Source organism: Sitodiplosis mosellana, unplaced genomic scaffold (genome assembly GCF_009176505.1).
Source record: "Sitodiplosis mosellana isolate CC-2019 unplaced genomic scaffold, AAFC_SMos_1.0 Smas_scaffold_16, whole genome shotgun sequence".
Lineage (NCBI taxonomy): Eukaryota > Metazoa > Arthropoda > Insecta > Diptera > Cecidomyiidae > Sitodiplosis > Sitodiplosis mosellana.
The window spans coordinates 21,820-49,199 of NW_022595258.1; the positions used below are offsets into that span (position 1 = coordinate 21,820).

The 27,380-nt window shown below is 36.4% G+C and overlaps 6 protein-coding genes across 18 annotated transcripts in view; 5 read left to right on the forward strand and 1 right to left on the reverse strand.

Annotated features, from left to right (window-relative positions):
• The window catches only part of LOC129568073 (oocyte zinc finger protein XlCOF22-like), a 2,583-nt gene extending 1,727 nt beyond the window's left edge, over positions 1 to 856 (forward strand). For 5 of the 6 annotated variants that reach the window (XM_055445602.1, XM_055445601.1, XM_055445603.1 and 2 more), the window contains exon 4: positions 17 to 856. In XM_055445602.1, coding sequence (XP_055301577.1) covers positions 17 to 501 — 485 coding nt within the window. In that variant the 3' untranslated portion in view covers positions 502 to 856. The other variant, XM_055445600.1, reaches the window with a different exon arrangement.
• Positions 857 to 1,034: 178 nt separating this feature from the next.
• LOC129568090 (zinc finger protein Xfin-like) lies at positions 1,035 to 3,986 on the forward strand. Of its 2 annotated transcripts, none has more exons than XM_055445647.1 (3): positions 1,035 to 1,203; positions 1,393 to 1,706; positions 1,769 to 3,986. In XM_055445647.1, exons 2-3 carry the CDS (start codon positions 1,432 to 1,434, stop codon positions 3,546 to 3,548), a joined length of 2,055 nt encoding a protein of 684 aa, XP_055301622.1. In that variant the 5' UTR covers positions 1,035 to 1,203; positions 1,393 to 1,431; the 3' UTR covers positions 3,549 to 3,986. The 2 variants fall into 2 exon arrangements, with proteins under 2 accessions (XP_055301622.1, XP_055301623.1); XM_055445648.1 differs by having other exon boundaries at positions 1,049 to 1,317.
• LOC129568091 (uncharacterized) lies at positions 3,966 to 6,148 on the reverse strand. The gene is made up of 2 exons (XM_055445650.1): positions 5,142 to 6,148; positions 3,966 to 5,048 (listed from the first exon to the last, which is right to left on the reverse strand). Exon 1 carries the CDS (start codon positions 6,049 to 6,051, stop codon positions 5,164 to 5,166), a length of 888 nt encoding a protein of 295 aa, XP_055301625.1. The 5' UTR covers positions 6,052 to 6,148; the 3' UTR covers positions 3,966 to 5,048; positions 5,142 to 5,163.
• A 3,872-nt stretch (positions 6,149 to 10,020) lies between these two features.
• LOC129568076 (uncharacterized) lies at positions 10,021 to 12,488 on the forward strand. 5 transcript variants are annotated; one of them, XM_055445615.1, is made up of 3 exons: positions 10,021 to 10,117; positions 10,738 to 10,902; positions 10,964 to 12,488. In XM_055445615.1, exon 3 carries the CDS (start codon positions 11,001 to 11,003, stop codon positions 12,342 to 12,344), a length of 1,344 nt encoding a protein of 447 aa, XP_055301590.1. In that variant the 5' UTR covers positions 10,021 to 10,117; positions 10,738 to 10,902; positions 10,964 to 11,000; the 3' UTR covers positions 12,345 to 12,488. The 5 variants fall into 5 exon arrangements, with proteins under 5 accessions (XP_055301590.1, XP_055301587.1, XP_055301589.1 ...); XM_055445612.1 differs by having other exon boundaries at positions 10,080 to 10,309; XM_055445614.1 differs by having other exon boundaries at positions 10,080 to 10,215.
• Positions 12,489 to 12,648: 160 nt separating this feature from the next.
• On the forward strand, positions 12,649 to 15,784 carry LOC129568075 (uncharacterized). Of its 2 annotated transcripts, XM_055445609.1 has the most exons (3): positions 12,649 to 13,356; positions 13,977 to 14,141; positions 14,203 to 15,784. In XM_055445609.1, the coding sequence occupies exon 3, from the start codon at positions 14,240 to 14,242 to the stop codon at positions 15,581 to 15,583; it is 1,344 nt and encodes a 447-aa protein (XP_055301584.1). In that variant the 5' UTR covers positions 12,649 to 13,356; positions 13,977 to 14,141; positions 14,203 to 14,239; the 3' UTR covers positions 15,584 to 15,784. The 2 variants fall into 2 exon arrangements, with proteins under 2 accessions (XP_055301584.1, XP_055301585.1); XM_055445610.1 differs by lacking the exon at positions 12,649 to 13,356 and having other exon boundaries at positions 13,734 to 14,141.
• A 1,334-nt stretch (positions 15,785 to 17,118) lies between these two features.
• On the forward strand, positions 17,119 to 25,257 carry LOC129568074 (zinc finger protein 501-like). 2 transcript variants are annotated; one of them, XM_055445608.1, is made up of 4 exons: positions 17,119 to 17,326; positions 17,404 to 19,602; positions 20,290 to 23,005; positions 23,519 to 25,257. In XM_055445608.1, the coding sequence occupies exon 4, from the start codon at positions 23,532 to 23,534 to the stop codon at positions 24,948 to 24,950; it is 1,419 nt and encodes a 472-aa protein (XP_055301583.1). In that variant the 5' UTR covers positions 17,119 to 17,326; positions 17,404 to 19,602; positions 20,290 to 23,005; positions 23,519 to 23,531; the 3' UTR covers positions 24,951 to 25,257. The 2 variants fall into 2 exon arrangements, with proteins under 2 accessions (XP_055301583.1, XP_055301582.1); XM_055445607.1 differs by lacking the exon at positions 23,519 to 25,257 and having other exon boundaries at positions 17,219 to 17,326; positions 20,290 to 22,124.
• The last annotated feature ends 2,123 nt before the right edge of the window (positions 25,258 to 27,380 follow it).

Genomic DNA, 27,380 nt, shown 5'->3' on the forward strand with positions numbered 1-27,380 from the left:
GAGGCCGAGTCAAGAGGTGAGGCCGAGTCAAGAGGTGAGGCCGAGTCGAGAGGTGAAGCCGAGCCAAGATGTGAGGCTGAACCAAAACATGAACCAGATTTTCAGAATGAACCGAACGTCGACCCCGAAGTAAATGTTGACAGTCTCAATGTCTCGAGCCTGAGTGCGATTTCCATCAGTTCCGGATCCGTAGGTGAGCCAGATCCAATGTTTGATTTGGATGGTTTGAAAGTTGAACAAAACGTCTTAGGCGACCAAAGTTTTGCTGTCCAGAATCAGCAGATGAACGATTCCAGTGTTAGAAAATCCATCAAATGTTCCCACTGTGATATGACATTTCAAGCAAATCACAAGAAATTAGAACATGAATGTCTTGTCCATAAGCCACGAGTGGTACTTGGGCGTATAAAACATGATGTCAAAATGAACCGTGTACCTGTGAATTTACCGAAAACAGCCAGCCGTGCCCGTCCAGTACGTCGCATAAAAAAACGAAAATGAACATATTTTCAGCAGAAATTTTACAAATTCATGCACTGAAGGGCTTTCAGTGAAGGCAATACTCATGAAAGAAAATGTCCAATTTTAGAAACATTTTTTTTTTAATTTATTAAAAGTGCAAGAAATGTTATTGATTAATTAATTCAACAAATGCCGAAATTTCAAGTCAAATAATGTGAAGAGATTGTAACGTTGAAATTGTTTGTACAGTAGAGCAAAAAAAAACATTCATGCAAACCATTCTAATAGGAAGTAAGTGTCAAGAGACAAAGTATATATTTTTCCCGTCGTTTAATAAATATTCTAGCAAAATAGTCCAAATAAATGAGAAAGAAAGAAATCACATTGAAATACATATACGTGTTGTTTTTTTTTCAAATCAACGCTAATATTTCAAACAGAAAAATTCAATTCTTCAACAGTATTTGCCATTCGTTTCACATTCAATTGAACGTTTTCTCCAGTTTCATTGCGTTTCAGTTTAATTTCCAAACAATTCCAGTCATTCCAGCCGGAGCGCAGATGGCGTGAGCAACAGTTGTTTGTAGCTGTCACTTGCAGTGTTATGACATTTATGGGTGGGCTTTTAGACATAGCCGATTTGTTCATCGAACATTCGCCGAAATTTATCGTGTTCTTATTAAATTTTTGATTTTTATGTAAAAGAATATTTGCTATTTAACAGATCCAAACGGTGAAAAGGTAAATTTAGCGGCAGCAAACAGTTCAGTTTCGTTGGAATTCAGTGTTGAGTTTCCTTTTTTGAGTGAATTTGACACTCATTCTGATGAAAAGTAATTTTGCTTCACCGTGTTGGTCTGTCTATTATTTTGTTGCAATTTTTCCATCATTTTTCACCGACAATTGAACCGAAAACCCTTTAAATTTTAGGTCGCTATTTCAAACGGGTGAAAATACTTGGATGAACACATGGCGGCGGCATCAAACCAAATGTTCACAAGTACACCAATCACGAGTAATAATGTATTGGAAATTGTACCACAATTTCCAAGTTCTCCAATCACAAAGACCGATGGCAATGTAGCGGAAATGGTACGACGACGGCTGAGACTGTCGACGGATGCTCGTGAAAAGTTCTTCGAATGTGGCTATTGTGCACAGACATTCAAACTGGAATGCAATTTAAAATATCATGAGATGGTGCATCAATTGAATCATCATGAGCGAAAAGACAGAGACCAACCGTTTGTATTAAATCATTTTATTTCGTTTGTTTAGCATTTTAAGATTGCCGTATGTTTTGCAGGTTCGTATGTGTTGTGTGTGGGATGCGATTTGGGGAAAAATCCGAAATGGACAAACACCGAGAAGTTCACGTGGAGAAGATTGTGCAAAAGTGTAGCTATTGCAATAAGAAATATGGCCACGAAGAGCATTTACAACGGCATGAACGTATTCATGAATGGATTGACTCGCTCAAGGAACATTTACCATTTGAATGCAACGATTCAGAATTGATATTCCAGAGTGAAGCTATGCCTGAGCCACCATTGACCGATACGCCAATGCAAAGTAAAGAGCCACACATCAGTTTGCAACGTTTTAAAGATGAACCGAATGTTGGTCCGGAAAATGATGCAGTCGAATCGAAAAGAGACGACGACAAATCCAATAGCTCGGAAATCATCACAATTTCAATCAGTTCAGATACTGACAGCAACATTGACGATGGACCAAGTCCAGAAATAACAATGGCTGGACCCGAAAGACGTTCTACAGCCGAAAATCAAGTGGCTGACTGCCCACGGGTTCAACGAGCGGACATTTGTGACAAAGAGGTGTTCAAGTGTGCCTATTGCGATTTGACATTTGAACAAATTGATGAGAAACTGAAGCACGAATGCCATTTTCACAAGCCAACAGTTATACTCAACAAGGTCATGGTTAAAACCACTGTCGTTTCAATAAACGTAGACGTGCCGACAGGAATCACTGCACCAAAAGCGGATAACAACCGGAAGGTGTGTGCTACCACGCAAAAACCAATCCAAAAAACGAAACAGGACAACAGAATTGAAGAATCGGAAACTCACAAGATCGATTTGATAGCGCACAACATTGATGAGGACGGTCAAACGAAAAATAGTCAGAAATCGAATGAAACCGAAGAGACGAGCAATAAAATAAGTCAAAATGCAAGGAATAGAAAACAACGCCTGAATAGGAAAGACTGTTGGCCATTTACAAATTTTCAGCCAAAATTCAGCTGTTCTGAATGCAGACAACGTTTTACTACCGAGGAAAGTCGTGATATTCACCGAAAGACGCATTCCACTGAAGAACATGTTGAACCAATCCAAATTGAAACCAGTCCAAATGTGGTTGGACAAAGCAATCAGGTGGAAAATGAATTGAGCGTTGTAAACGAGGTCATTGATTTGACTGAGCCTGAAATTGCCGAACACAACAACGATGCCACAGTGCAAAAGACTCAACCGATACCCATTGAGACGAATTTCAAGTGTAGCCATTGCGATTGGACATTCGCACAAAATGACGATAAATTGAAACATGAATGCCTCGCTCATTCGTCGAGAGTTGTGCTTCAGAAAATCGAAAATGATGCCACATCGAACGGTATAGTAACAATGCTCACAGAAAAACCGCTAGAAACCAAAAACGATAGTATTGTACCAAAGAAAAATGTCCAAAGCAACGAGATGGAAATCAATGATTTAATCGAATTGGACATCGATGCTCAACCTAATAACAATAAGCGGAAACGATCAAAAGACGACAATGATCAAATTGACACTGATAATACAGGGAAAAGAGCTCGTTTGGCGCCCAATCCAGCGGCAATAAATCAACAGTTCAACGTCAATTCGTCGATCGTAAACGATCTACACTTAGAATTCAACGATGAATCCAGTTCAAAACGAATTGCGGGACGAAAGTCAAAAGAAAATGTGCAACAACAACAAAAACAGGCCATTGATTCACATGCACCCGGATTTTGGAGGAAACATTTCCTTGGAATTGACCAGAAACAACTCTTGATCGCCACAAGGCCTGCTCCAAGATAAATGTCCACCGGATTGACAATAACCGAGTCAAGTCGATATAAACATACGGGAAAATGACTGACTTTACTGCTAAACCAAATTTTAGATTTAAAAAAAAAAGCCAAAATTTCATTCAATGTTAAGCATTTTGAAATGTATTTTGGACAAATGTTCTGAGTCTCAACAGCTTCTCCGGTGAAAATGTTTGAAATTACATAGCGATTGTTTCGCCCAAATTGCCAATTATCTAATATGTGTAATAGGAAAATAACATGTCTTTCGAAAAGAATCTCTCACAAATGATATTTCTGTAGCAAATCGATGGAGTGAACATGAGAGTGTATTGTTTTTATTCTTAACTGAACAACATAAATCAAATTTCAAATGTATCACAACGATAATTAAATCAATTGGAATAATAAATCAAATTTTTATGAATTGTATTTAAAATCAAACAGAGAAGTGTGTGTTTTATTTTTTTTTTTGAGAAATCTACACTGTATTAAGCGGGTGTTGAGTATGCACTTAATCTCTTGAATTCTTGGGCACAATTGTGAGCAAACAAAGTGTGATCAACACATTTTTCATATGGTAAGAAGTTTTGCATTGTTCTGCAAGAAAAGTTAGCTTCTGTGTCAATGTCATCAACTAAATCCTTCACTATAGGTAGAAAAATACGTTGAACTTTTGGTTTAAATTCACTCCCGATGTAGTTCTTGTCTATTGAATATGGAAATTATCCATGTTTTCATTTGGTGAATGTCAAGTTCATCGTAATCGAATGATGAAATAATTTGTGCTGACCTCAAAAACTAGTTATTATTATTGTGAAGTATATTATTTTATCAAGTTGACCGTGACTTCAATGAAAATACTTTTGTAAGCTAATCAAATTGCGATATAATTTCTCATCAGAAAATATGAGCTTCGAAAAAACGACATTAAGCATTCAAACCACTAATAACGTTTGTCGACGTGATTTTGATTCAATGAATATTAACCACTTTGTGGCGCAGGAATTTATTTGCTTATGATATAGGCCCAATGAATTGCATTTTCACTGTTATGATAGTGGTGATATGTTACCCACTACAGTGGATCTCTTAAAAATGCATTATTTTCATTTCATTCAATTTTCTAGTGCTTTCGCATTAGCGTCGGTGAATTGGCTTTATAAATTTGTCGATTGCAACGTAATGAAGGTCACACATCTAATGGGGAGGGAAAACATATGTTTTCGAATGAACATTTACGGTCTAATACAAATCAATTTGAAAATGGGGAATAATTATGAAAAAGTTTTTCTTTCGTTACTAAGCCACTCGAATGTATCTGTATACAATCAGTTTGAGCTAGCCAAGCCACAACGATGAAATTCTATCTATTCACGAAACAAATTATTGACTAAATTCAATTAAACTACGTCGACACTGGTCATTACCATTTGTATCGACAATTAATAATGAACTCGTTCAGAAAATTGGGAACTCATCTCAGCCTTTGGCTCAACATTCACCGAATCTGTAAAAAACCAAGGTTTTTGTATTTCATGTTTAAGAAAATCGTCACTTTTATTGAGCAATAAATTTTATTTGAACTTTTTTGAAACTTTACGCTTTTGTCCAATGTTTTTTTTCTATCCCTGCTTGCCTTCTTTGACGTAAATATTTGAATCGGTGTCCGATGGTAAGTGGATACCAACAATGGGCATGTTTTCGCCAGTTTGAGCATAAAACTCATCGCGATACTTCACAGCGTGTTCGTAACCATTCGCGGTGTTGATGAAATAGAAAAATGCCTCAATCGGTATTGTTTTCGCGTTGTTTTCATCCCAGCCCTCGACTCGAAATTCACTACTGACGTACGCGTATCGTGTACCATGCTGTACATCCTGTACATTCTGTAGGTAAGAGTTTGCTTGCAGAGTTAACGCAAAATTGTCCACTGCCGTTGTCTTTTTCGATGCATCAAAACCACAGTGGGACATAATAAACTCTACCATATTCCCCGTATTAAGAAATTTGAAATATTCGACCCATTTCGGGAAAGATGTAATATTCTGTGCATCACATTGTTGACTCAATCCGGTTGTATCGTTACTCCGTTTACCACAACCACGATCGTTACGGTAATCGGTAGCTCCATCGATTGGGTATGTACACAATACTTTTTGTGTTGTCTTGTGACTTGGCGTTTTCAAATGCGGATAAATGATGAATCCAGCATCATAACCACTTCCCACCCATGAAAATGGATGATCACGTCGTAGGAAACCGAATGCAAATGAATTTATTTTCTTGTCAGACGGTTTTAAGCTCCATGCGAATCGCTGTCCTTTATTCAAATGAATTCCACGGAAAATAATGCCCGAACATTTGTATGCTGGCTGCTTCACATTTTGAGCATCGAAACATTCGTTGGTCACATAGCTGAGACGTTGTGTCAATTCATCGACAATATTTGCAGCGCATTTTGTTGCCAAAAAATTGATCAAAATCAAAACACTTAACTTACTGAGCGGCATTGTGCAAAGGCAGTTGGTTGTTTTATGTTTTAAATGAATTAGTGCTACGTAGTTTCCTCAAACGTTTACATTCAATCACAATTGATTACACTATGACAACGATCAGAAGCGGCTGTGAGCTTTTATTCCGCGTTCGACAATTCCATTTTTCAATAAGTGTTTGCTGATAAAAACGAATGTTTTAGCCAATTGTCACCAATTATCTTGACAAGACATTTCTTACACGCATATGCGCAAATAGTTTACACAATATGAACACGTGCATCCGTGGGCTTACCACGGCTGCGTAACAATTTCGAGTCAGGTTCAACGCCCGTTTCGTTTTTCTCATCCATTATTGGGCACGTCATATGAGGCTGTGAGAATGAAAATGGCAATACAGGAATAAACATTCTGAAGCGCATCAAGAAAAAAAAATTCGCAAAAGTGAATCATGAGTTCTGAATACGCAAAAGTGAACCATGAACCTCCTATGCTGCCCATGTAAATTCATGTTTCACTTTTGCATATTCAGAACTCATGATTCATTTTTGCGAATTTTTTTTCTTGATGCGCTTCAGAATGTTTATTCCTGTATTGCCATTTTCATTCTCACAGCCTCATATGTAAACAGTTAAATCAAGTTAAGCTCAAAATTGTTTTTTACACTTCACTTCAAATATCCATTGTATTCATTTGTACTCTTATCGCCCGTAAAGCTCCCGCTCATGTGCTCATTGTTGTTCTCATTATTAAAAGTGGACAAAACTGATTGCAAGTACGTCGTCACTGGTCGTCAATTAATTATGAACTTCATCGGCAATCAGTGATAAAAAAAATCATCGCGAAACTTCGAATCGTTTTCGTATCCATTCGAAGTGTTGATGAAATAAAAAAATGCCTCAATTGGTATAGTTTTCGCGTTGTTTTTATCGCAGCCTTAGACAAGACGGTCACTACTGACGAACGCGTATATTGTACCATTCTGTAAGCATTTGCTTGAAGAACTAACGAAAATTCGTCCACTACTGTTGTCTCTGATGTATCAAAACCGTATTGGGAAATAATAAACACTAATCAATCACTTTTACCCACATTTGAAAATTTACCGATTTTGCCTTGTAGGCCATTAAAATTTCATTCCATGCACGCGTGCAAGCTTGCCCCCAATTTTGTGTTGAAAAAAACAACAACACAAAAACGAATTCAATTGATTTCAAACACTCAATTGCTTGACTGACTATTACACAATATGCCGGTCAGATGAAATGAGTAACAAATCAACACATAATCATCTACGCAAACGGAAATATTTATTTAATTATAATTTGACCAGTCTACCGAAAACAATTTTTTATGAATATTTCACTATTTTTGTGAGATTTTATAAATTTCACCACATTTAAATCGATTTCCGAATAAAACGAATTACATACGTAATCCAAACTTTTCAGCTCCGTGGCAATTTGGTTTACCTCCCGCTTAGTATTTAACCAAAATTTCAATAAAAACTCTTTTCATAGCACTTCTGAGCTGGAAAAATAACTATTTTGACCATTTTCCATATAAAAATGTCATTTTCGAACAGAATTTCAAAAATTTCAAGAAATGTCGGTTTCGGACCAAATTTATGGGCAAGTAGGTGTTCGGTTGTTCACAGACTCCCATTATTTTTGCAAAAAAATGGCAGTTTGCCTTGATCGAAACCCTGGAAAATGCTTTTTTCGGGTACTTCCCGTACAAAAGTGTCATTTTTCAAGGGTTTTCAGGTCCTCAGTCGGAGGCTTATGGTACGAAATTGGTAAATCAGAATGGGCTCAAAATCAATCCGAAGCTTTGTCTCGACATGCCAAAACTTTTGGCTTTTACAGATCGCAATTATCTTGTCAACTTTTTGAGATAATCGGCGAACAAGTTTTTATAGAACGCGGACGCGGACGACGCCATACGCACATCGCAATTTTGCACATTTTTCATAGTAAACAACATGTTTTTGGAGGCAGATGGGTCTTGATCGATAGGATTTGTTCCCATCTACATTGCCTAGTGTACAGATATGTGCTTTTTGAAGTTTGGCGTGACGTTAGAGTGGTCCGAAAGAGGAGATGTCATGAAATTTTGGCTAGTAAAACCAATACTTTTCCATACAAACAAAGTTTGCGGAAAAGTAAAATTTCTCTTCTTCTTTTCATCCATGGATGAATAAAATATGTTCAAATGTCTATTTCATTAATGAAAACGTGTGAGTGGACCTTACAATAAATAAAACGAATTACATACGTAATCCAAACTTTTCCGCTCCGCAGCAATTTAGTTTACCTCCCGCTTAATGTTTAACCAAAATTTCAATGGACCCTTTTTTCATAGCATTTTTGACCTTAAAATATAACTATTTCGACCATTTTCCATACAAAAGTGTCATTTTCGAACAAAATTTCAAAAAATTCCAAGAAATGTCGATTTTGGACCAAATTTATGGGCAAGTAGGTGTTCGGTTGTGATTCTGTTAACATTAACATTAACAATGAGTCATTGTCAATGAATAAATAATAATGAGCATTCAATTGTTGTACTAATTTTCTGGGTCAAAATAAATTGAACCTAAAATAAACTTTCAGAACCAATCGCCTTATGTCTTTTTTACTTTGACAATATTTTTATCCCATAAATCATTTTATTAACATCTTAGGATCTATAGGGTAAGGTGGGGCTAAGCGGCGCGTGGGGCTAAACGGCGCACCGGCCTTTTCTCGAAACTGGTAATTCCTAGCTATGGCAACCCATATGTCATTTGAAAGAGCATTAAGAACTCCATATTTGGTTGGTATACTCGACATTTTTCATTCGAGTACAGACAATCTACAGGCATACACGTGTTTTGTGCTAGTTTTTGAAAACATTTTTGTGTCTACGGAATTTAAGTTTTGACCATTATAATTTAATATTTTTTGAAAACTGGTGAGTGTATTTTGCAGCTCAAGACGAGCTCTTTCAAATGGAAATAAGTTTATTTTGAATATTTTTAATAGTTGTGGTTGAATCGAGCTCCGGAGTGAAAGATAGGTGGTGGGGCGAAGCGGCGCACAAACATATGGGGCGAAGCGGCGCACCTCATGTATTGCTATTTATCGCTTATTCGTGTGTGAAAGGGGTGGTTGACTGAGTATTTTTGTAGCACCATCAATTACCTTTCCAAAGGTACCACGGGTTTGACAATGCGTGGACTACTTCTTAGAAAGATTAAAATCGGCGCAAAGTCATTTTTTCGAATTTTGCCTGTCGACCGATGAAAAGGTAGTGTCACTTTAGGCGTAATAACTTCGCTTCTAGCGGTCCAAATTTCATGAAATTTTGACACAATATCGAAGGATGTACTAATCTAACGCTAACACTATTTCGGATGATAAACACATTTAAAACACTGAAAATACAAGTGCGCCGCTTCGCCCCATGGGGTGCGCCGCTTTACCCCACCATTTTTTGCATGGCCAAAAAAATGGATCTCCGCCCGAAGGGCAATATCGGAGCCAAAAAGAGTTCAAATCAAAAAGTGTTCTTCTACAAAAGTTAGGTATTAAATCGAACTAGAATATGAAACCAATATTTCATGATTTTTTTCAATTTTTTATGGAGTTATTAATTTAGGGAAAAAAGTGCGCCGCTTAGCCCCACCTTACCCTACTTTGTGAGCAATGCATCAATTGTCAGTGAATGCACTTCAATCAACCTCTGATTGGCTGATGGACAGTTATAATAGAAATAGATCATCTATGGATGAAACCAAAACAATTTCAAAGTTCGCACAGGAAACTGTACACCAGGTAGATTGTTCGTACAATTTGCTGCATCGGATTTTCATTTTAAATCAAGAAAGAATTATTTTCCAATCAAAATAATTGAATTGCATTTCAAAACAACATAATTTTGAATTTGAGCACTCAAGTGTGAACTAGCCTCAATGGTAGACAGTTGACATTTAATGTCAAATTCAGACGGTATAACAATCTATCAAGTGTCATTCACCCACTTTCACTCTATTCCGTCGTACGTTTTCATATTCTTGTGAAACACACGGTCGAGACCGGAGGTTGGAACTAGATTATTCGGCTTCATTTCAATTGCAACGTAGAATTTGCATGCCTAAAAGTTCATTCAGTTTTTGTTCTAAAACTGTTGATTAAAGTAGTATATCGAATTTTAGATGATTTTTTGTTGCTATTTTACAGTGTTTTTGAGTGACTCAACTTCCATGAGATATTTGTTAGCGCATGAAAATAAAGTGAATAATTAATAAAATTTCAAAGCTAAAACTATGAATCGTAACGTCAGTTTTAAAACACAGTGTTTGAAGCAATCATCATCTGTCGATGATAGCCCCGGTTCCAACTTACCTTGAAACAACAATTAATATTCAATACTCTTTATCTGTTGCAGAGGCATTCTGTAGTCTCGCCATGGCGAGTATCATCATTTAGGCACTTTGTGCCCACATGCACTTGAACTTGTTATTGGAGTTGACTCATTTCGCACTTAACAAACACACTAGATTAGATTGTAACCCAGAAATTGATTGTCAAGTTGAAACAATCTGATTGCCTTGGTTTATCAATGTGTTTCATTTTGCAAAATGGTTCTGAATGATAAAAGCCATCGAAAAATTTCTGTAGAATTAGATTTTATTCAAAATTTTACGTTTTTTCTTCACAGAAATATTGATTATCACCACCGTCCATACATCCTTCTAAGTGAAGAAAAAGACAACCGAAGCACACAAAATTAGGTCACACCAACGACGAGTCGTAGAAGAGCAAACAGGCAAATTTACGGGTCCATTTTTACAGCACTAGGCTACACACACTCATTTAGTCAAAGGTACGGCTCACAATTTTCCTCAAAAAAATCCAATTTCAAAACAACAATTTTTTCATTGTAGCTGTGCCTTCATAAAACCTTCAGGTGAAATCATCAAGATGAGTCATCAAAGCGTCGACAAACAATCCAACACAGACACTGATAAGCCGCAATCAAGTGGTGCAAAGAATCCAAATGAACTATCCGCTGCTATAGGTGCTCTTACCTTAAAAACCGAAGCTCTACCGCCAATTTTCAAGTTGTACCTGTACAAAGATTGTTGGGAAGAAATATTCGATTGGCTATCGATCGATGATATCCATTCATTTGGTCAAACTTGCACGACGCTTTATCAAGTAGCCGGAGAATATTTCCGATGGAAATACCGAAGAGTGCTTGGTCGTGTCTACAACGATTCAATGACTATTGACTGGAAAGATTTGAATGGGTTCAATGAATTCACTCGGCGATTGTCATTCTATGGCTGTGAGCCAGATTTATCGCTTAACTATGCCTTGGACAATTGTAAATCGGCCAAAGAGATGGAAATCGTCAATGCGAGTTCTAGTGAGCTTGATATCAAATCTTTCGAGAGCATGCTGAGCAAAATAGACATCATGGAAATCGGCAATTTCCGTCTCTCCGGTGAATTTCTTGAATCATTCTTGGAACCGTGTGTTACATTGAGACGTTTATCAATTACCGTAAGTCCGGGAAATGGTTGGTTGCGTCACAAATATCCAAAACTAGAGCATTTGGAACTGTTTGAGTGTGATCCATCGGAAGACAACGACCTGAAAATATTTTTTGAACAAAATCCAAATGTATGGAGTTTCTCGACTACGCCCGAACTTCTCCTAAGGAACCGAGACATGTTTATGGCCAGCAACATTGACATGGATGATCTGTCAATCTGGAGAGTTTATGATATTGATTTAATTGCCGTTGCTCTCATCGAACTTTATCAACGCGGTTTTTACAAACGACTTCACATTCAAATCACTTCAGCCGAACATCTGGCTCAATTACCGGGACTTGATACATTGAATGTCAATACTTACGACTACATTAAAATGCCTTCTCTGCCAACAGTAAAAAAACTAAGTTTCCAAGCTCTTTGGAATGGATTGAATTCTTCGATGGACATAGACGAGGTATCATTAGCATTAAACAACCTTGAAAGTGTTTCTATGGAAGAAACAAGCGCCGAATATATGTTGCCATTCATTCAAAAATCGGCGAAACTAAAAGAAATAAAAATGGAATATTTACGAGACGATGTCGATCTGTTGGCCATGAATAGCGACCGCAAGAAACTGGAAGGGGCACGCAAAGTAACCATTTACTTTGAAGAAAGAGATTACTTGAAACTTAAATGGAAGTACGGCAAAACCGACTTCGGTTTAATCGAAATTAAACGCAAAGAGTCTTACGACGGCGATCCATGTTTTGAATATTTTTAGGAAGATTGAAGGAAAAATAGTTCAAGGAGAATGTTTTGAAAACTTTATTTTTGGAAAAATATTTTCTATCCATTTTGTCACAATTGTTATACTAATCTGCTAGGTCAAAATAAATTGAACCTGTAATAAATTTTCAGAACCAAACGCCTCATGTCTTTTTTTTTACTTTGACAATATTTTTATCTCATAAATCATTTTATCAACATCTTGAGATTATGTCTTGGGTAAAAAAAAATTCATCGCCATGCTTCACTTGTTCACTTTGTGAACAGAGTATCAATTGTGAATCGCATATGGTCAAAAACGCGGAAGGTGTAACGTTACCGACATACAAATGTGCTCATAACATGGCCATTATAAGAGATATTTCAAAAGAGTGAAGACAAAAAATGTAGGTCGAGTAAGGGGCGACAATAATCGAATCATAAAATGGAACCTTTTTTTGGTTTTTGTAGAGATATAATCGTGTGTAAAAAACCTTGAAAATTCGCAAATTTTCATACATTTTTTTAACACCTTCTTATTCTTTTGCACATATTTAGCATAACAAGTACACAGACTGTAGAGTTCCTTGTATTAAATGAATTTTATGAAAATTAGCTACATTTTATGCCTTTACTCTTTCTTGTTATCTATTGTGATAGCGGAGTAACGTTACCGTGTTCCGCGTTTTTGACCATATACTCGCACACATATATTTTTGGACCGATTTTTTTACAAAAAAAATTATTTGCTGCACCGGACTTGAATTTTAAATCAAGAAAGAAACATATATACATCCGACATGAATTTAGTGTCAACTTGGTGTACCAATCAAAATAATTGAATTGTAGTTTAAAATAACATTATTTTGAATTTAGTCACTCAAGTGTGAACTAGCCTCAAGGTAGACAGTTGACATTTAATGTCAAATTCAGACGGTATAACAATCTATCAACTGTCATCTAACTGCTTTCACTCTATTTTGTCGTATGTTTTCATATTCTTGTGAAATACACGGTCGAGAATGGAGGTAAGAACTAAATTATTCGGCTTTATTTCAATTGCAACGTAGAATTTGCATGCCTAAAAGTTCATTCATTTTTTGTTTTAAGACTGTTGATTACAGTAGTATATCGAATTTTAGATGATTTTTTGTTGCTATTTTACAGTGTTTTTGAGTGACTCAACTTCCATGAGATATTTGTTAGCGCATGAAGATAAAGTGAATAATTAATAAAATTTCAAAGCTAAAACTATGAATCGTAACGTCAGTTTTAAAACACAGTGTTTGAAGCAATCATCATCTGTCGATGATAGCCCCTGTTCCAATTTACCTTGAAACAGCAAATAATGCTCAATACTCTTTATCTGTTGCAGAGGCATTTTGTAGTCTCGCCATGGCGAGTATCATCATTTAGGCACTTTGTGCCCACATGCACTTGAACTTGTTATTGGAGTTGACTCATTTCGCACTTAACAAACACACTAGATTAGATTGTAACCCAGTAATTGATAGTCAAGCTGAAATAATCTGATTACCTTGGTTTATCAATGTGTTTCATTTTGCAAAATGGTTCTGAATGATCAATGCCATCGAAAAATTTCGGTAAAATTAGATTTTATTCAAAATTTTACGTTTTTTCTTCACAGAAATATTGATTATCACCACCGTCCATACATCCTTCTAAGTGAAGAAAAAGACAACCGAAGCGCACAAAATTAAGTCACACCAACGACGAGTCGTAGAAGAGCAAACAGGCAAATTTACGGGTCCATTTTTACAGCACTAGGCTACACACACTCATTTAGTCAAAGGTACGGCTCACAATTTTCCTCAAAAAAATCCAATTTCAAAACAACAATTTTTTCATTGTAGCTGTGCCTTCATAAAACCTTCAGGTGAAATCATCAAGATGAGTCATCAAAGCGTCGACAAACAATCCAACACAGACACTGATAAGCCGCAATCAAGTGGTGCAAAGAATCCAAATGAACTATCCGCTGCTATAGGTGCTCTTACCTTAAAAACCGAAGCTCTACCGCCAATTTTCAAGTTGTACTTGTACAAAGATTGTTGGGAGGAAATATTCGATTGGCTATCGATCGATGATATCCATTCATTTGGTCAAACTTGCACGGCGCTTTATCAAGTAGCCGGAGAATATTTCCGATGGAAATACCGAAGAGTGCTTGGCCATGTCTACAACGATTCAATGACTATTGACTGGAAAGATTTGAATGGGTTCAATGAATTCACTCGGCGATTGTCATTCTATGGCTGTGAGCCAGATATATCGATTAACTATGCCTTGGACAATTGTAAATCGGCTAGAGAGATGGAAATCGTCAATGCGCGTTCTAGTGAGCTTGATATTAAATCTTTCGAGAGCATGCTGAGCAAAATAGACATCATGGAAATTAGAAATTTCCGACTCTCCGGGGAATTTCTTGAATCATTCTTGGAACCGTGTGCTACATTGAGACGTTTATCAATTGATAAAAGTCCAGGAAAATGTTGGTTGCGTCACAAATATCCAAAACTAGAGCATTTGCAACTGTTTGAGTGTGATCCATCGGAAGACAATGACCTGAAAATATTTTTTGAACAAAATCCAAATGTATGGAGTCTCACGACTACGGCCAAACTTCTCCTAAGGAACCGAGACATGTTTATGGCCAGCAACATTGAAATGGATGACCTGTCAATCTGGAGAGTTTATAATATTGATTTAATTGCCTTTGCCCTCATCGAACTTTATCAACGCGGTTTTTACAAACGACTTCACATTCAAATCACTTCAGCCGAACATCTGGCTCAATTACCGGGACTTGTTACATTGAATGTCAATACTTACGACTACATTAAAATGTCTTCTCTGCCAACAGTAAAAAAACTAAGTTTCCAAGCTCTTTGGAATGGATTGTATTCTTCGATGGACATAGACGAGGTATCATTAGCATTAAACAACCTTGAAAGCGTTTCTATGGAAGAAACAAGCGCCGAATATATGTTGCCATTCATTCGAAAATCGGCGAAACTAAAAGAAATAAAAATGGAATATTTACGAGACGATGTCGATCTGTTGGCCATGAATAGCGACCGCAAGAAACTGGAAGGGGCACGCAAAGTAACCATTTACTTTGAAGAAAGAGATTACTTGGAACTTAAATGGAAGTACGGCAAAACCGACTTCGGTTTAATCGAAATTAAACGCAAAGAGTCTTACGACGGCGATCCATGTTTTGGATTTTTTTAGAAGAAACAGAGAAAAGTTGAAGAGGAATGTTTTAAAAAAATTGTTTTTAGAAAGATGTTTTTCTCATCATTTTTGTGATTCTGTTAACATGTACATTAACAATGAGTCATTGTCAATGAATGAATAATAATGAGCATTCAATTTTTGTACTAATTTTGTGGGTCAAAATAAATTGAACTTAAAATAAACTTTCAGAACCAATCGCCTTATGTCTTTTCTACTTTGACAATATTTTTATCTGAAAAATCATATTATTTACATTTTTAGGGTGCAGTCACACTAGGAAACATGGATTGGAAACATGTTTCCAGTTCCCCATAAGATCCTGTGTATTTTTGTTTCCACTAAAATGTTTCCTGTAAACAAAATTACATTGGACCTTATGGGATGTTTCCAATCCATGTTTCTTAGTGTGACTGCACCCTTAGGATTGGGTTTTGAGTAAAAAAATCTTCATCACCATGCTTCACTTGGGTGACCGGTCATATTTTCCCCGGTCATAACTTCTCATTCTCCATCTCTTCTTCAATGTGCCGATGTCCCAATGTTTTATGCATGTACCAATGGAGATGATAATTCCATTTCAAATTTGGACATAACTTCCCCATCTAAAAAATTTTGATTGGAGAAAATATGTCCAAAAATCAGAAGAAATTATATCCAAATGCATATGGACATAATTTCTCGGGGAAATTATGACCAAAGAGTCAGTGGAATTATATCCAATTGAAAATGGACATAATTTCCCCATAGATTTTTTGGATTTTGGGGAAATTTTGTCCGAAATTCGGTGGAATTATGACCGGGGAAGTTATGCCCTGTAGCCCTTCACTTGTTCACTTTGTGAACAAAATATCAATTGTACTCGCCCACGTAATTTTTGAACCGATTTTTTTTTACAAAAAATTATTTGCTGCACTGGATTTTTATTTTAAATCATCATAGAAACATATTCCAGTATGAATTTAGCGTCCTTCAACTTGGCGTACTGATCATGAATTGCACTTCAAAATAATTACTAAGCATTGTTTTTTTCTACACTGCATTAGTTCCGGTTGAATCATCGCTTGAAAACTGATTCAGTTTCAACTGAACATCGTCTGGCAACATCAAATCGAAGAGTGATTCAAATCGCACCCATTGCCGATTTAAGTGATTGAACTCTATGTATTTTTTTGATTAAAGAACTACAACAAACTGCAAATAATTTTCTGGATTGAAGTTTAGCACCTGAATTTGTTAAGTCTATTGTAGCACTTATTACTGATGCCATCAGAGAACATTCTCAATTCATTTTTAATCACCACAAATAAATGTTGACACTTTGTCTTTGAAACCCTAAACAATTTAATTTTATTCTAATGAATCAATCAAAATTGAATTTGTTAGCAAACTATAAAAATTAAAACGATAAACTGTATTCAAGTTTAACTCTTTTTTCATGCGACTTCGGAATTTTAAAACGATACAAATATTCCTTTTTTTCTTCGCTGCTACATCGTAATATATTCACAACCGATTTTTCTCATTCAAATTGATGAGTCGTCTGAACGAGACTTCAAATTCCAATTCATTTCCCCGGCTTCCAGTGCATTCCATTGGAATTGGTTGTCCGTTGCCAACTTCACACCGAACTGTCACTTGCACTGCTTATGTCAATAGAAAATAACATCATTTCTATTATTGTTGTGAAACTTATCTGCTTTGCTTCAATTCTTATCGAAAAAAATATTTACTTCAATGGTAAACAAATATTTTCCAATTAAATGAGTGACAATTTTCAATCTAATATCATTATTTCCATGCTAATTTCATTGCAGATCATTGAAAAGAGGAGCAAATTTTGCGTACAAAAATGAGTGAATTGGAGAAAGACAGTCAAAGTAGTCAAGCAGAATCAAAACAAAGTTCGTGTGCCATAAAAAATCACAGTCAAGATCTAAATTCGCAGTTATTGGCGAAAATTTTCAAACTAAACATCGATTGCTTCGACGAGCTCTTCGAATGGTTGTCACGAGATGATTTAGATACGTTGGGTCAGACGTGTAAACTGATGCAATCAATCGTCGGTGAATTTTTCCAGCAAAATTTCCCAGCAATTGAAGTTCGTGCCGAAGAAGATGGACTGTACGTGAATGATACACGCAACGTGAATTGCTATCGCGGCGCCCATAAAATCCACAGTTTCGATAAATTCATTCGAAAAGTGTCGATTTGCGAGAACTCCATTGGAATCGAAGACGGTGTACGATTGTTTTGTTACGTTGGATCGAATTGCACGAAATCCATCAAGCACATTCAATTCATCAATGTGTTGTTGACACAAATCGAACTTGAATGGGTGGACGAGATTTTAAAAACGGTCGAAACGGTTTCAATCGAAGATTGTTTAATCAAACGTCAATTCTACGAAAAATTCCCAGCACTTTGCCACAATCTGAAGAATCTCAATGTGCAAGACTGTCGATGGAATCGAAATGTATTGAAACGTACGGGAAATGAGTGGCTTCAGCGAAAATACCCAAAGTTGGAGCATTTGGAATGGACACAATCGTCGAAGAAAGGTCGTCGCATTGATGAATTCAAAACGTTTTTTGAGCTAAATCCACAAATTGTCAGCTTTTCAACGAGTTTTCATTGTTTTTGGGGTAATCGTGAGCTGATTGCTCAAGCTAATATCAAATTGGATGATTTGACTATTGAATTCGATGATTGGACATGGACACCAACGAATATCAATGCAACTTATAGCCTGCTGAATAGTCTTCACGAGCAAGGAATCTACAAACGACTCAATTTGTATGCCAGATACTACGATGCTGATTATTTCAGCAAAATGGCCTCAATACGCCCTTTGTATAGCTTACATCTGCACGAAATTAGTTCGAGATACAATTTGCCGCATCTGCCACAGTTGAGAGAATTGCGAATTCAGTACATCAACACAAATTTGGATAATTTGCCCAATCAATTGCCGAACCTTGAACGAATCTATTTCAAATTTGCCGAAACCAAACATTTTCTACCGTTCATTTACCGGTGCCCAAAATTGAAGGAAATGAAAATCGATGTGGTTCATGACAGAGCTAAGTTCAACTGCATTCTCGATCTGCCGGCCCTAAATAGGGATAGAAAGAAACTGGATGGAGCACGGAAAATCACCATTTTCATCGATGAACATGTATTTTTAGCAACCAAATGGGCAACTGAAAGAACTGAGTTTAGTTTGATTGAAATTCAACGAGGCTATACACGTGAATGGAATCGGAATATTGAATTTCATTGAGACAGAATTGAGCGCTATTTATTGAGAAAGAATTTTTTTTCAGATAATTCCTGTAGAGCAATGAGCATGAAGCTCATACCATGAACAATGTAATTTATTTGTTTGGAATTTATAGAGCGAAGCTAAAATCAAATGCACAATCTAAAATTTCATTGTTAATATAAACCACACTTTCAATGAGAACAGAATAAAATATTTTGCTCTCGATTTTTCTTGAATAAACTCGTGGATACTTAAACTTTTTGCATAAAAATGATTGAACCTTATTGATTGGTTTATTGTTTGGAAATTTTTCAGCATTTTTTTCATAGCTTCCATACAAAATTTGCACTATATTCGACTATAAACGTTGATCTAAAGTACTTTTCCGAAGACTTTTGGTGACTTTTGTCTTTCATTTCGCTCAAATATGTTATTCCATTGTCGGTTGAATCAAATGACCAAATGGACACACATCGAATCCAAATCGGTTTGTTTCAAATAAGCGATTGAATACAAATTGGAATCACATTGGTGATAGACTGATAGTCAACTTCATGCTAATGTCAAAGTCACTAATACCAAGCAGCAGTCGTTCTCGTTGCACATCTCGTTTGACAATTTGTGTTGATGCTTTGCTCACAGTGAATAATGCGAGATATAAGTAGACGGTCACCACAGTAGAAGAAACACGTGTCGATATATTTTCAATCGTTTAGTGCTGAAACAACCGAGAGAAAAGCAAGGCAAAGGGGTAAGTGTCAGAAAAATTCCCATCGTCATTCGTCATTCACTATAAATTGATTGCTTTGTTGACTCCTTCTATTGTAATTCAATGGAATCAAATGTATTTTTTGAATAGACCCTAAATCACATTCATCTGGCCCTAAATCTGGCCTATTTTCATTGTCGAATCAAAGTTTAGCCAATCAAGTGACTTTAGATCCATTCAACAATCAACACTTATTGTAATGTCATTAGAAAACTGTTTGCCGGAACATTTTTTTCATAATTCATTTTTAAAGTGTTCAATGCGGTAAAAATATCAAGAAAATCGACAGAATCGCTTCATTTGGAGCTTCTTCATTGTATTTTTCCATTGAAATATTCTCTTGCTTGTTATTTTCTGTTGAAATTGTCTGGAAACATCAAAAAAGTAATTTTGTGTGCTTTGGTTTCATTGACAATCTGTCCATACGCAATACACACATACAATAAGGTGTCGCTGTCAAGTCGATGGAAAATTTCACTGGATGATTTTCGCTTTGGTTTTTTAATAAACTGATTCACTAAATGAATTTGTGTAAATTGAACACGAGCTTATTTTAATGACAAATGAATTATTCATATTTTAATGGCCGCGATTGAGTTATGAGCCCAGAAATTTTCTATCGAATAAAAATGGTAATTAGTGATATCATTTTGGAACATTTCTTTACAGAATTTCATATCTGAGGTCACGATGAACCCGTATGCAATCAAAGGTACTTGCCATGTCAAGAGAAACACAGGCGTAAGTCATCAAGTACAGCAGCTGAAGTCAAGCAAGAATTGGTTGTTAAAGAAGAGCCATTGGACAATATGGGAATGGTTGAAACATCGAGGCCACCGACAACAGAACCAACGAAAGGTGCGATCAAATTGGAAGCAAATACCGACAGCGACATGTCTTTTGATTTTGATAGCGACTGTGTGAAAAAAGAGGTAAAGAGCGAGGACAAATGCTCCAAGAAGGGATGTGGCTCTGCACAAGATGCACGCTTGAATCATGACGGTACCTTGAACGATGGACCGATCGATGGAATCGTGAACAACTCACACTCTATACCAAGATTAAATAGCAAAGGTGAAAAGAAGAAACGTAAGGAGAAAGGAAAGGAAACCAATGCCAAGGCTTCAAAGAAAGCAGCCGTGAAGAAGCACTTTTGTCATTTGTGCAAATTTTTTACATCGAAAAAAGTTGATCTATCAAGACACATTCGAGTCCACACCGGCGAGAGGCCATTCATGTGTGAAGTGTGTGCGAAATCATTTGCAAGAAAGGATATCTTGCGTCGTCATAAAAAAAAACCATGGTCCTCGATTAACATTCCGTTGTTCAAAGTGTCGTGAAGGATTTGCCCAAGAAATTGATAAGACTGACCACGAATCCAAGTGTCAATGGCGCCACTACGAGTGCTATGCGTGCAAATATATCACATATTATTTGTCAATTATGAAGCGTCACATGCGGACCCACAGTGGAAGCAAGCCATTCGAGTGTTCGGTTTGTTCAAAAACATTTTCCCGAGATACTTGTCTTCGCATTCATTCACGAAATCACGTCAAACAGCTTCCCTTCGTCTGCCCAAAATGTGGCCAACGATTCGCCGAAGATAGCGAAAAACAGTCTCATGAGAGGCGCTGTACCAGTAGAAGATATGAATGCCATCTATGCCAGTTAAACTATTTTCAACAATGCAACTTGAAACGCCACATACGATCAAAGCACACGGGCGAAAATTCATTCAAATGTGCTGTTTGCGGAAAAAAGTTTTGCGAGAAATCCGATCTGAAACAACATTTGGCCACACATGCAAAACCACGTCCAATCCGTTGCACCAAATGCTGGAAGTTATTCAAAGAAGAAGACAAGAAGAATGCACACGAAGGACAATGCAATCGTCGTCTTCATCAATGTAACTTGTGCAAAGTCAACGCATCTCGTTCATTATATCTGAAGATCCACATGCGAGCTCAACACACCGAAGAAAGACCATTTCCATGCGGATTCTGTGAAGCTCGCTTTGTTAAAAAAATCCACGCTGATATTCACGCGAAACGCCACCATGGTTTAAAGAACTAGATTCAAGCTAACATCAGGAACAACGGGATTTATTCTGAATAATCTCTCACATAGTTTCAATTCATCTTCTATGAATTAGTAGTTGAAAAATTGCATCTAAATTGATAAAACCAATCTTTCGATTAATGATTAAAATGTAAAATCCGAACACTTTTTTTTCTCTTCAAAATCGACATAAATTCAAGCAATGTTCAAATCAAATCAATAGCAGAATAGAACATTCGACTCTTTCATTTGGAATAATTTAAACGAAATTAGAACAATTGTCGGCCTACAGCAACTAAACATGGACGTTTATTTCTCAGATAGTTTGAACTTTAGACAATTTTTCCCTAATTTCCAAATCGGAACTGATAAAAACTGAAAATTAACAACAAAAGGTGTAACTTATGTCAACAAATGGAAATGAAGTCAATCTGCTTCAGAATAAATGTTGGAAATGTTCTTTAATTCCAATCTGAATTTCAGTTTGTGGGAACGATACAAACATTGAGATCATCTCTACAAATTAATCTCTGATTCATTATTATGTACCTCATTTGCTGCGGATTTCAATGAGATACTGAAACAGCGAATAGAGTGACCACCTGGTCACTTAAGTCAATTGGCAATATTTCCTTTGTCCACATGCAAATGTCGATGAAATTGTGAACTATCCATGTATTAAAAATGAATAAGATAACAACCTCTTAGTGGTGGCAAATAAATGACTTGGTCAGACTTGGTTGAGATAGTTCTTAATCGAATCATTTAAGAGCAGACAATTATTCGATCGTTTGAAATTCAGGAAAATGTGAAATCGTATTCCCTTCTACACTAACTGGTGAATGCAGAGAAAAGCATCATAAAAATACAAGACATAATATCTGTAGCAATTCTAAAGGACGTTCCAATCTTACTGTTCAAACTATAATTACACCTTTCGGATTTGCTTCTGATGTAGTCGTTCATCATACTAGTGAAAATATTCCCAATTATTGGACTAATGAATTGAAGTAGGTAATAATAAAAATTTTACTAAAACAGTATGAATTTCATTCATTTTATTTCAAAATTCAACATTTGATTGCTAACGATTGGAAAGGATTCAAATTCAAAGTCCAAATTGATATGGCCAACTTCATACCGCTGTCAAATGTCACCACTAATTAAACCAAAGCAACACTCGGTTGACAGCACAGACGGTGAATTACGATTCATTTGCACAAAGTAAACGAAGGCAACCACAAACAGACCACCCCTAGAAGCAGAAAAACACAAGAAAGTTGAATTATTTCGCTGTCCATTCGTGGCTAGTGAAAGTAAAGTAAAGGTGAGTTCTAAGCACATTCGCATTTGTATTGTAACTAGTTCAGTTTTGGGGTGTTTCTGAATGTACACAATCTCCATTGCAAACAAATAAAAGTATTGAGAATTTGTCTGACGCAATTTTGTCGTGGATTTTTATGAGAGAATCAATTCTGGATACTGGACGTGTCTTTGCGTTGATCCATTCAGAGAGGCTATTTTTTTTAGATTCAATTGTGAACATTCATCGCTCTTTTCCCCTACGCCAAATTTTATTTTAGTTTTGAAATATTTCTCTACTTGTTAATCCATTTTGGCTTTTGTGTTCTTCTTAAAACTTTGGTTATGTAATTTCATGTTTCACTCTTGGATTGACAAATGTCATTTGTGACACGTGGTTTCGTGTTGCGTTGTCTAGTTAAACGATTTTACTTTTGAGAATAGGGTTAGATGTTTAATTCTTCCAAAAAACAGATGTTTTAACCAAATGCCATAAATTCCAATTAATGCTTTCAATTGAATTGTTCGTTTTTCTCAGAGATTTAGCCACGATGAATCCGTATGCAAGTAGAGGTACTTGCGATGCAAAAGGCAAATGCAAACGCCGTCGTAAATCAGTGCACACAACCGTTGAAATCAAGCAAGAGGTGGTTGTGAAAGAGGAGCCAAAAGAAAACGTAGACATGGTTAATATCGCAAGGTCACAGTTCTCGCCATCATTATCAGCAGAAGCAACTGAAGCAATCAACTCCGAATGCACCACTGATAGTGAGATGGACTTTGAATATGATACCGATCGTGTGAAGGAAGAGGTCAAGATTGAGGACGAGTGTTCGAAGAAAGAATGCGATTCGGCACAAGGTACAAGCTCGAATGATGATGACAATCAAGGCGATAGACCAGCAGATGGAAATGTGAGCAACCCAAGCTCAAACAGCATGATCGAAAAGAAGAAGCGAATGGTGGAAAGAAAGAAACCGACTAATCAAACGAAGGAAACCAACGCCAAGGCCTCGAAGAAAGCAGCCGTAAAGAGGCAAAAGAAGCACATGTGCCATTTGTGCAATTTTACTGCATCGCGAAAATCACATCTCACAATACACATTCGAGTCCATACCGGCGAGAGGCCATTTGTGTGTGAAGTGTGTGCGAAATCATTTAAAGCGAAAAGTAATCTGGATCGCCATGGAAAAACCCACGGTCTTCGATTGGCATTCCGTTGTTCAAAGTGTCGTGAAGGATTTGCTCAAGAAATTGATAAGACCAACCACGAATCCAAGTGTCAATGGCGCCACTACGAGTGCTATGCGTGCAAATATATCACATATGATTTGACAATTATGAAGCGTCACATGCAGACCCACAGTGGAAGCAAGCCATTCGAGTGTTCGGTTTGTTCCAAAGCATTCCCACAGAACAATATTCTTCGCCAACATTTACGAACTCACGTCAAACAGCTTCCGTTTGCCTGCCCAAAATGTGGTCAACGATTCGACGAAGAAAGCGAAAAACAGTCACATGAGAACCGCTGTAATGGTCGGAGATATGACTGCTATCTATGCCAGTTAAACTATTTTCAACAATGCAACTTGAAACGCCACATACGATCAAAGCACACGGGCGAAAAGTCATTCAAATGTGCTGTTTGCGGAAAAAAGTTTTGCGAGAAATCCGATCTGAAACGACATTTGGCCACACATGCAAAACCACGTCCAATCCGTTGCGCCAAATGCTGGAAGTTATTCAAAGAAGAAGACAAGAAGAATGCACACGAAGGACAATGCAACCGTCGTCTATATCAATGTTACTTGTGCAAAGTCAACGCAAATAAATCAGCACAACTAAAGGACCACATGCGAGCTCAACACACCGGCGAAAGACCATTTCTATGCGGATTCTGTGAAGCTCGCTTTGTTCAAAAAATCCACGCTGCTGTTCACGCGAAACGCCACCATGGTTTAAAGCACTAGATTTAAGCGGACAGGAATATACACATTTATTTTTAGTAAAATTTGCCGAACACTGCATTCAGACATGAAAAGAACAAAACAAGCAGTTCACATTTAGAAATCGTCAGTAGTTTGTTTAAATTGAAATTTCTGGAATATTAGGATTTCTAAATATCGACTGTAATTTAAGAAAAAAAATTCTAAACTAATGGGATCATGAAATCCTTAACAACATTCATTTGCGATCGATAAGTCGATCATCAACATTACTGCAACTTTTACTGTGTATTCCAACTAAAATTAAATCAATTCTTTAATCATTTTCTCAATAAAACATAGATGTTTGGATAGTTAAACCCGATTATTATACACATTTGAAGTGGATTCATGATTATTTATTTCAAAGCAATAAAAACGATTGCCGAACTTGAACAGCCGAACAAAAAGTCTATGGATTTTTGGAACCGAAAATACATTTCAAATTCTGAACCTTTTAAAAAGAATTTCCAAATATTGAAGCTAATGACATGTAGCATTGTCAAATTGATTGAAATAAAGTTGATCAACCTCGAATAAAATATAAAAAAAAGTTTTTTTTTTCTCTCAATTTTCAAGAGTACAACCAAATCTGCATTGATTTTATTCTATTCAAGTGTACTCCTAATATCAGCCGATAACAGTCCATAACAGTAGAAGTCAGATATCGATAAACCCCTTGTCTTGATTAGCTTGTTTGTTTTTGTGAAAGATACTTGGAATCAATCGCATGCGAATTTTGTTTTTATCTTATCAATTCGTGGTGTTCATTAGATTAGTGCCAAAATAATGCAAGGTAATCAATCGATAATTTTAAATCTAATAAGCAGAACAAAATCATTCAAGGAATACAAAACATACTTGAAATGTGAGTGCTTTTGAAAAGAGTGACTAGTATTCAAAAGTTTCAACTCAAAGGGTTCAACACACGAAAATATCACAATCGGTTCATATTTCTCATCAATTGATCTAGTTTTTCCTTTGTAAAAAGAAAAATCGAACGATTCTCAGTAGCAAAGATGCCGTCCATAAACTTCAAACGATTTATAAATGAGCCAGACGATGAATCCCGAGAAAATGTTGGCGTGAGTGTGATTGAAGTTCCAGAGCATACAATGGAACCACCGACATCGCTTTCTATGGACACAGAAACTGAATCAGCAGGAGAGTTTCACAAATACACCGATTGTTTTAAGTCAACCGCACTTGCAATATATGTCAAACTGTTTATTGTTTTGGTGGTTGTTGTGCATTTGGCTTTACACGCTCTTGGTCTGAGTTTCTGGTACACTCATGGTCATAATGGCAGTCTTTCCCAAGATAAATAAGTTTCATGTAAGAAAAGTGTTCCATAGTGATAATAAGAAATAAGAGGTGAAATAAAATAAATTCTTTAGTTCAATGTGAAAAAAACGTGGTGTGCACTTTATGGAAAAGCGGGATGGAGGCATATTCTCTCGAAAATATACTGAAATTGTTTTTCTTACGGTCAATTTTTGTTCACCGGGATAAATTTTACACCGAGGTGTAAATATAAATTTACCCCTCGCAAGATAAAATTTACCCCTCGGTGTATAATTTATCCCTTGATGTGATTTTTATGCAAAAACTATACCCAAAAGTCATGGTATCAATTCTAAGAGCATGGAAACGTTACATAAAGTAAATATTATTCATTATACTAAATATTCATTGAATATTTTCTGTTTGACGCCTAAAATTGCTCGAACTAAAAACTTAGTGACATTTTTTCAAAATGGTGTATTTATATTTGTTTCGCTGAAAAATAAAAGCAATTAACAGTGGAACCCAAAAGAAGGCATTTTTGAAACATAAAATGTGATTTTCCGCATAAAATATTGCGAGTTGAAAACATCCAATGAAACAGGACCGTTTTTCGACCTTTTAGACCCTTCAGACAGGGTTGAGATAGTTTTAGATCGATTCCTCGTTTAAAATTAAGTGGAAATAGACTCATAAAGGCCCAATGTAGGTAGGTTTCCTATGTCATAAATGTGATTTTGTATGCAAATTGCAACCATTCGATTGCTCAATGAAGAAATGTTGTTTTAAGTCAATTTTATGGGTAATCCCAAGTTCAAATGGTCATATTTTCATGTATTTTGACGAGAAAATAGCAGTTTTTTCAGACAAAAATATCGTAGGAGGCCATTTTTGACCATTTTACCCACAAAAACTGGAAAAAGTAAGATATAGTTCATCTGCCGAGGCCAAAATAACGAATTTAGTCATGGTAATACACGAAAAAGCTTCGGAAATTTCGTAACGTTTACCGAAGTGTCACTTGTTTGACTATGACAATACATCAATAAACGGTCTTACCGTAGTAAGACGAACTTTTTCGCAATGGGATCCAAATACTCTCTATATTCAGTGATCTGTTTCACAATCAAT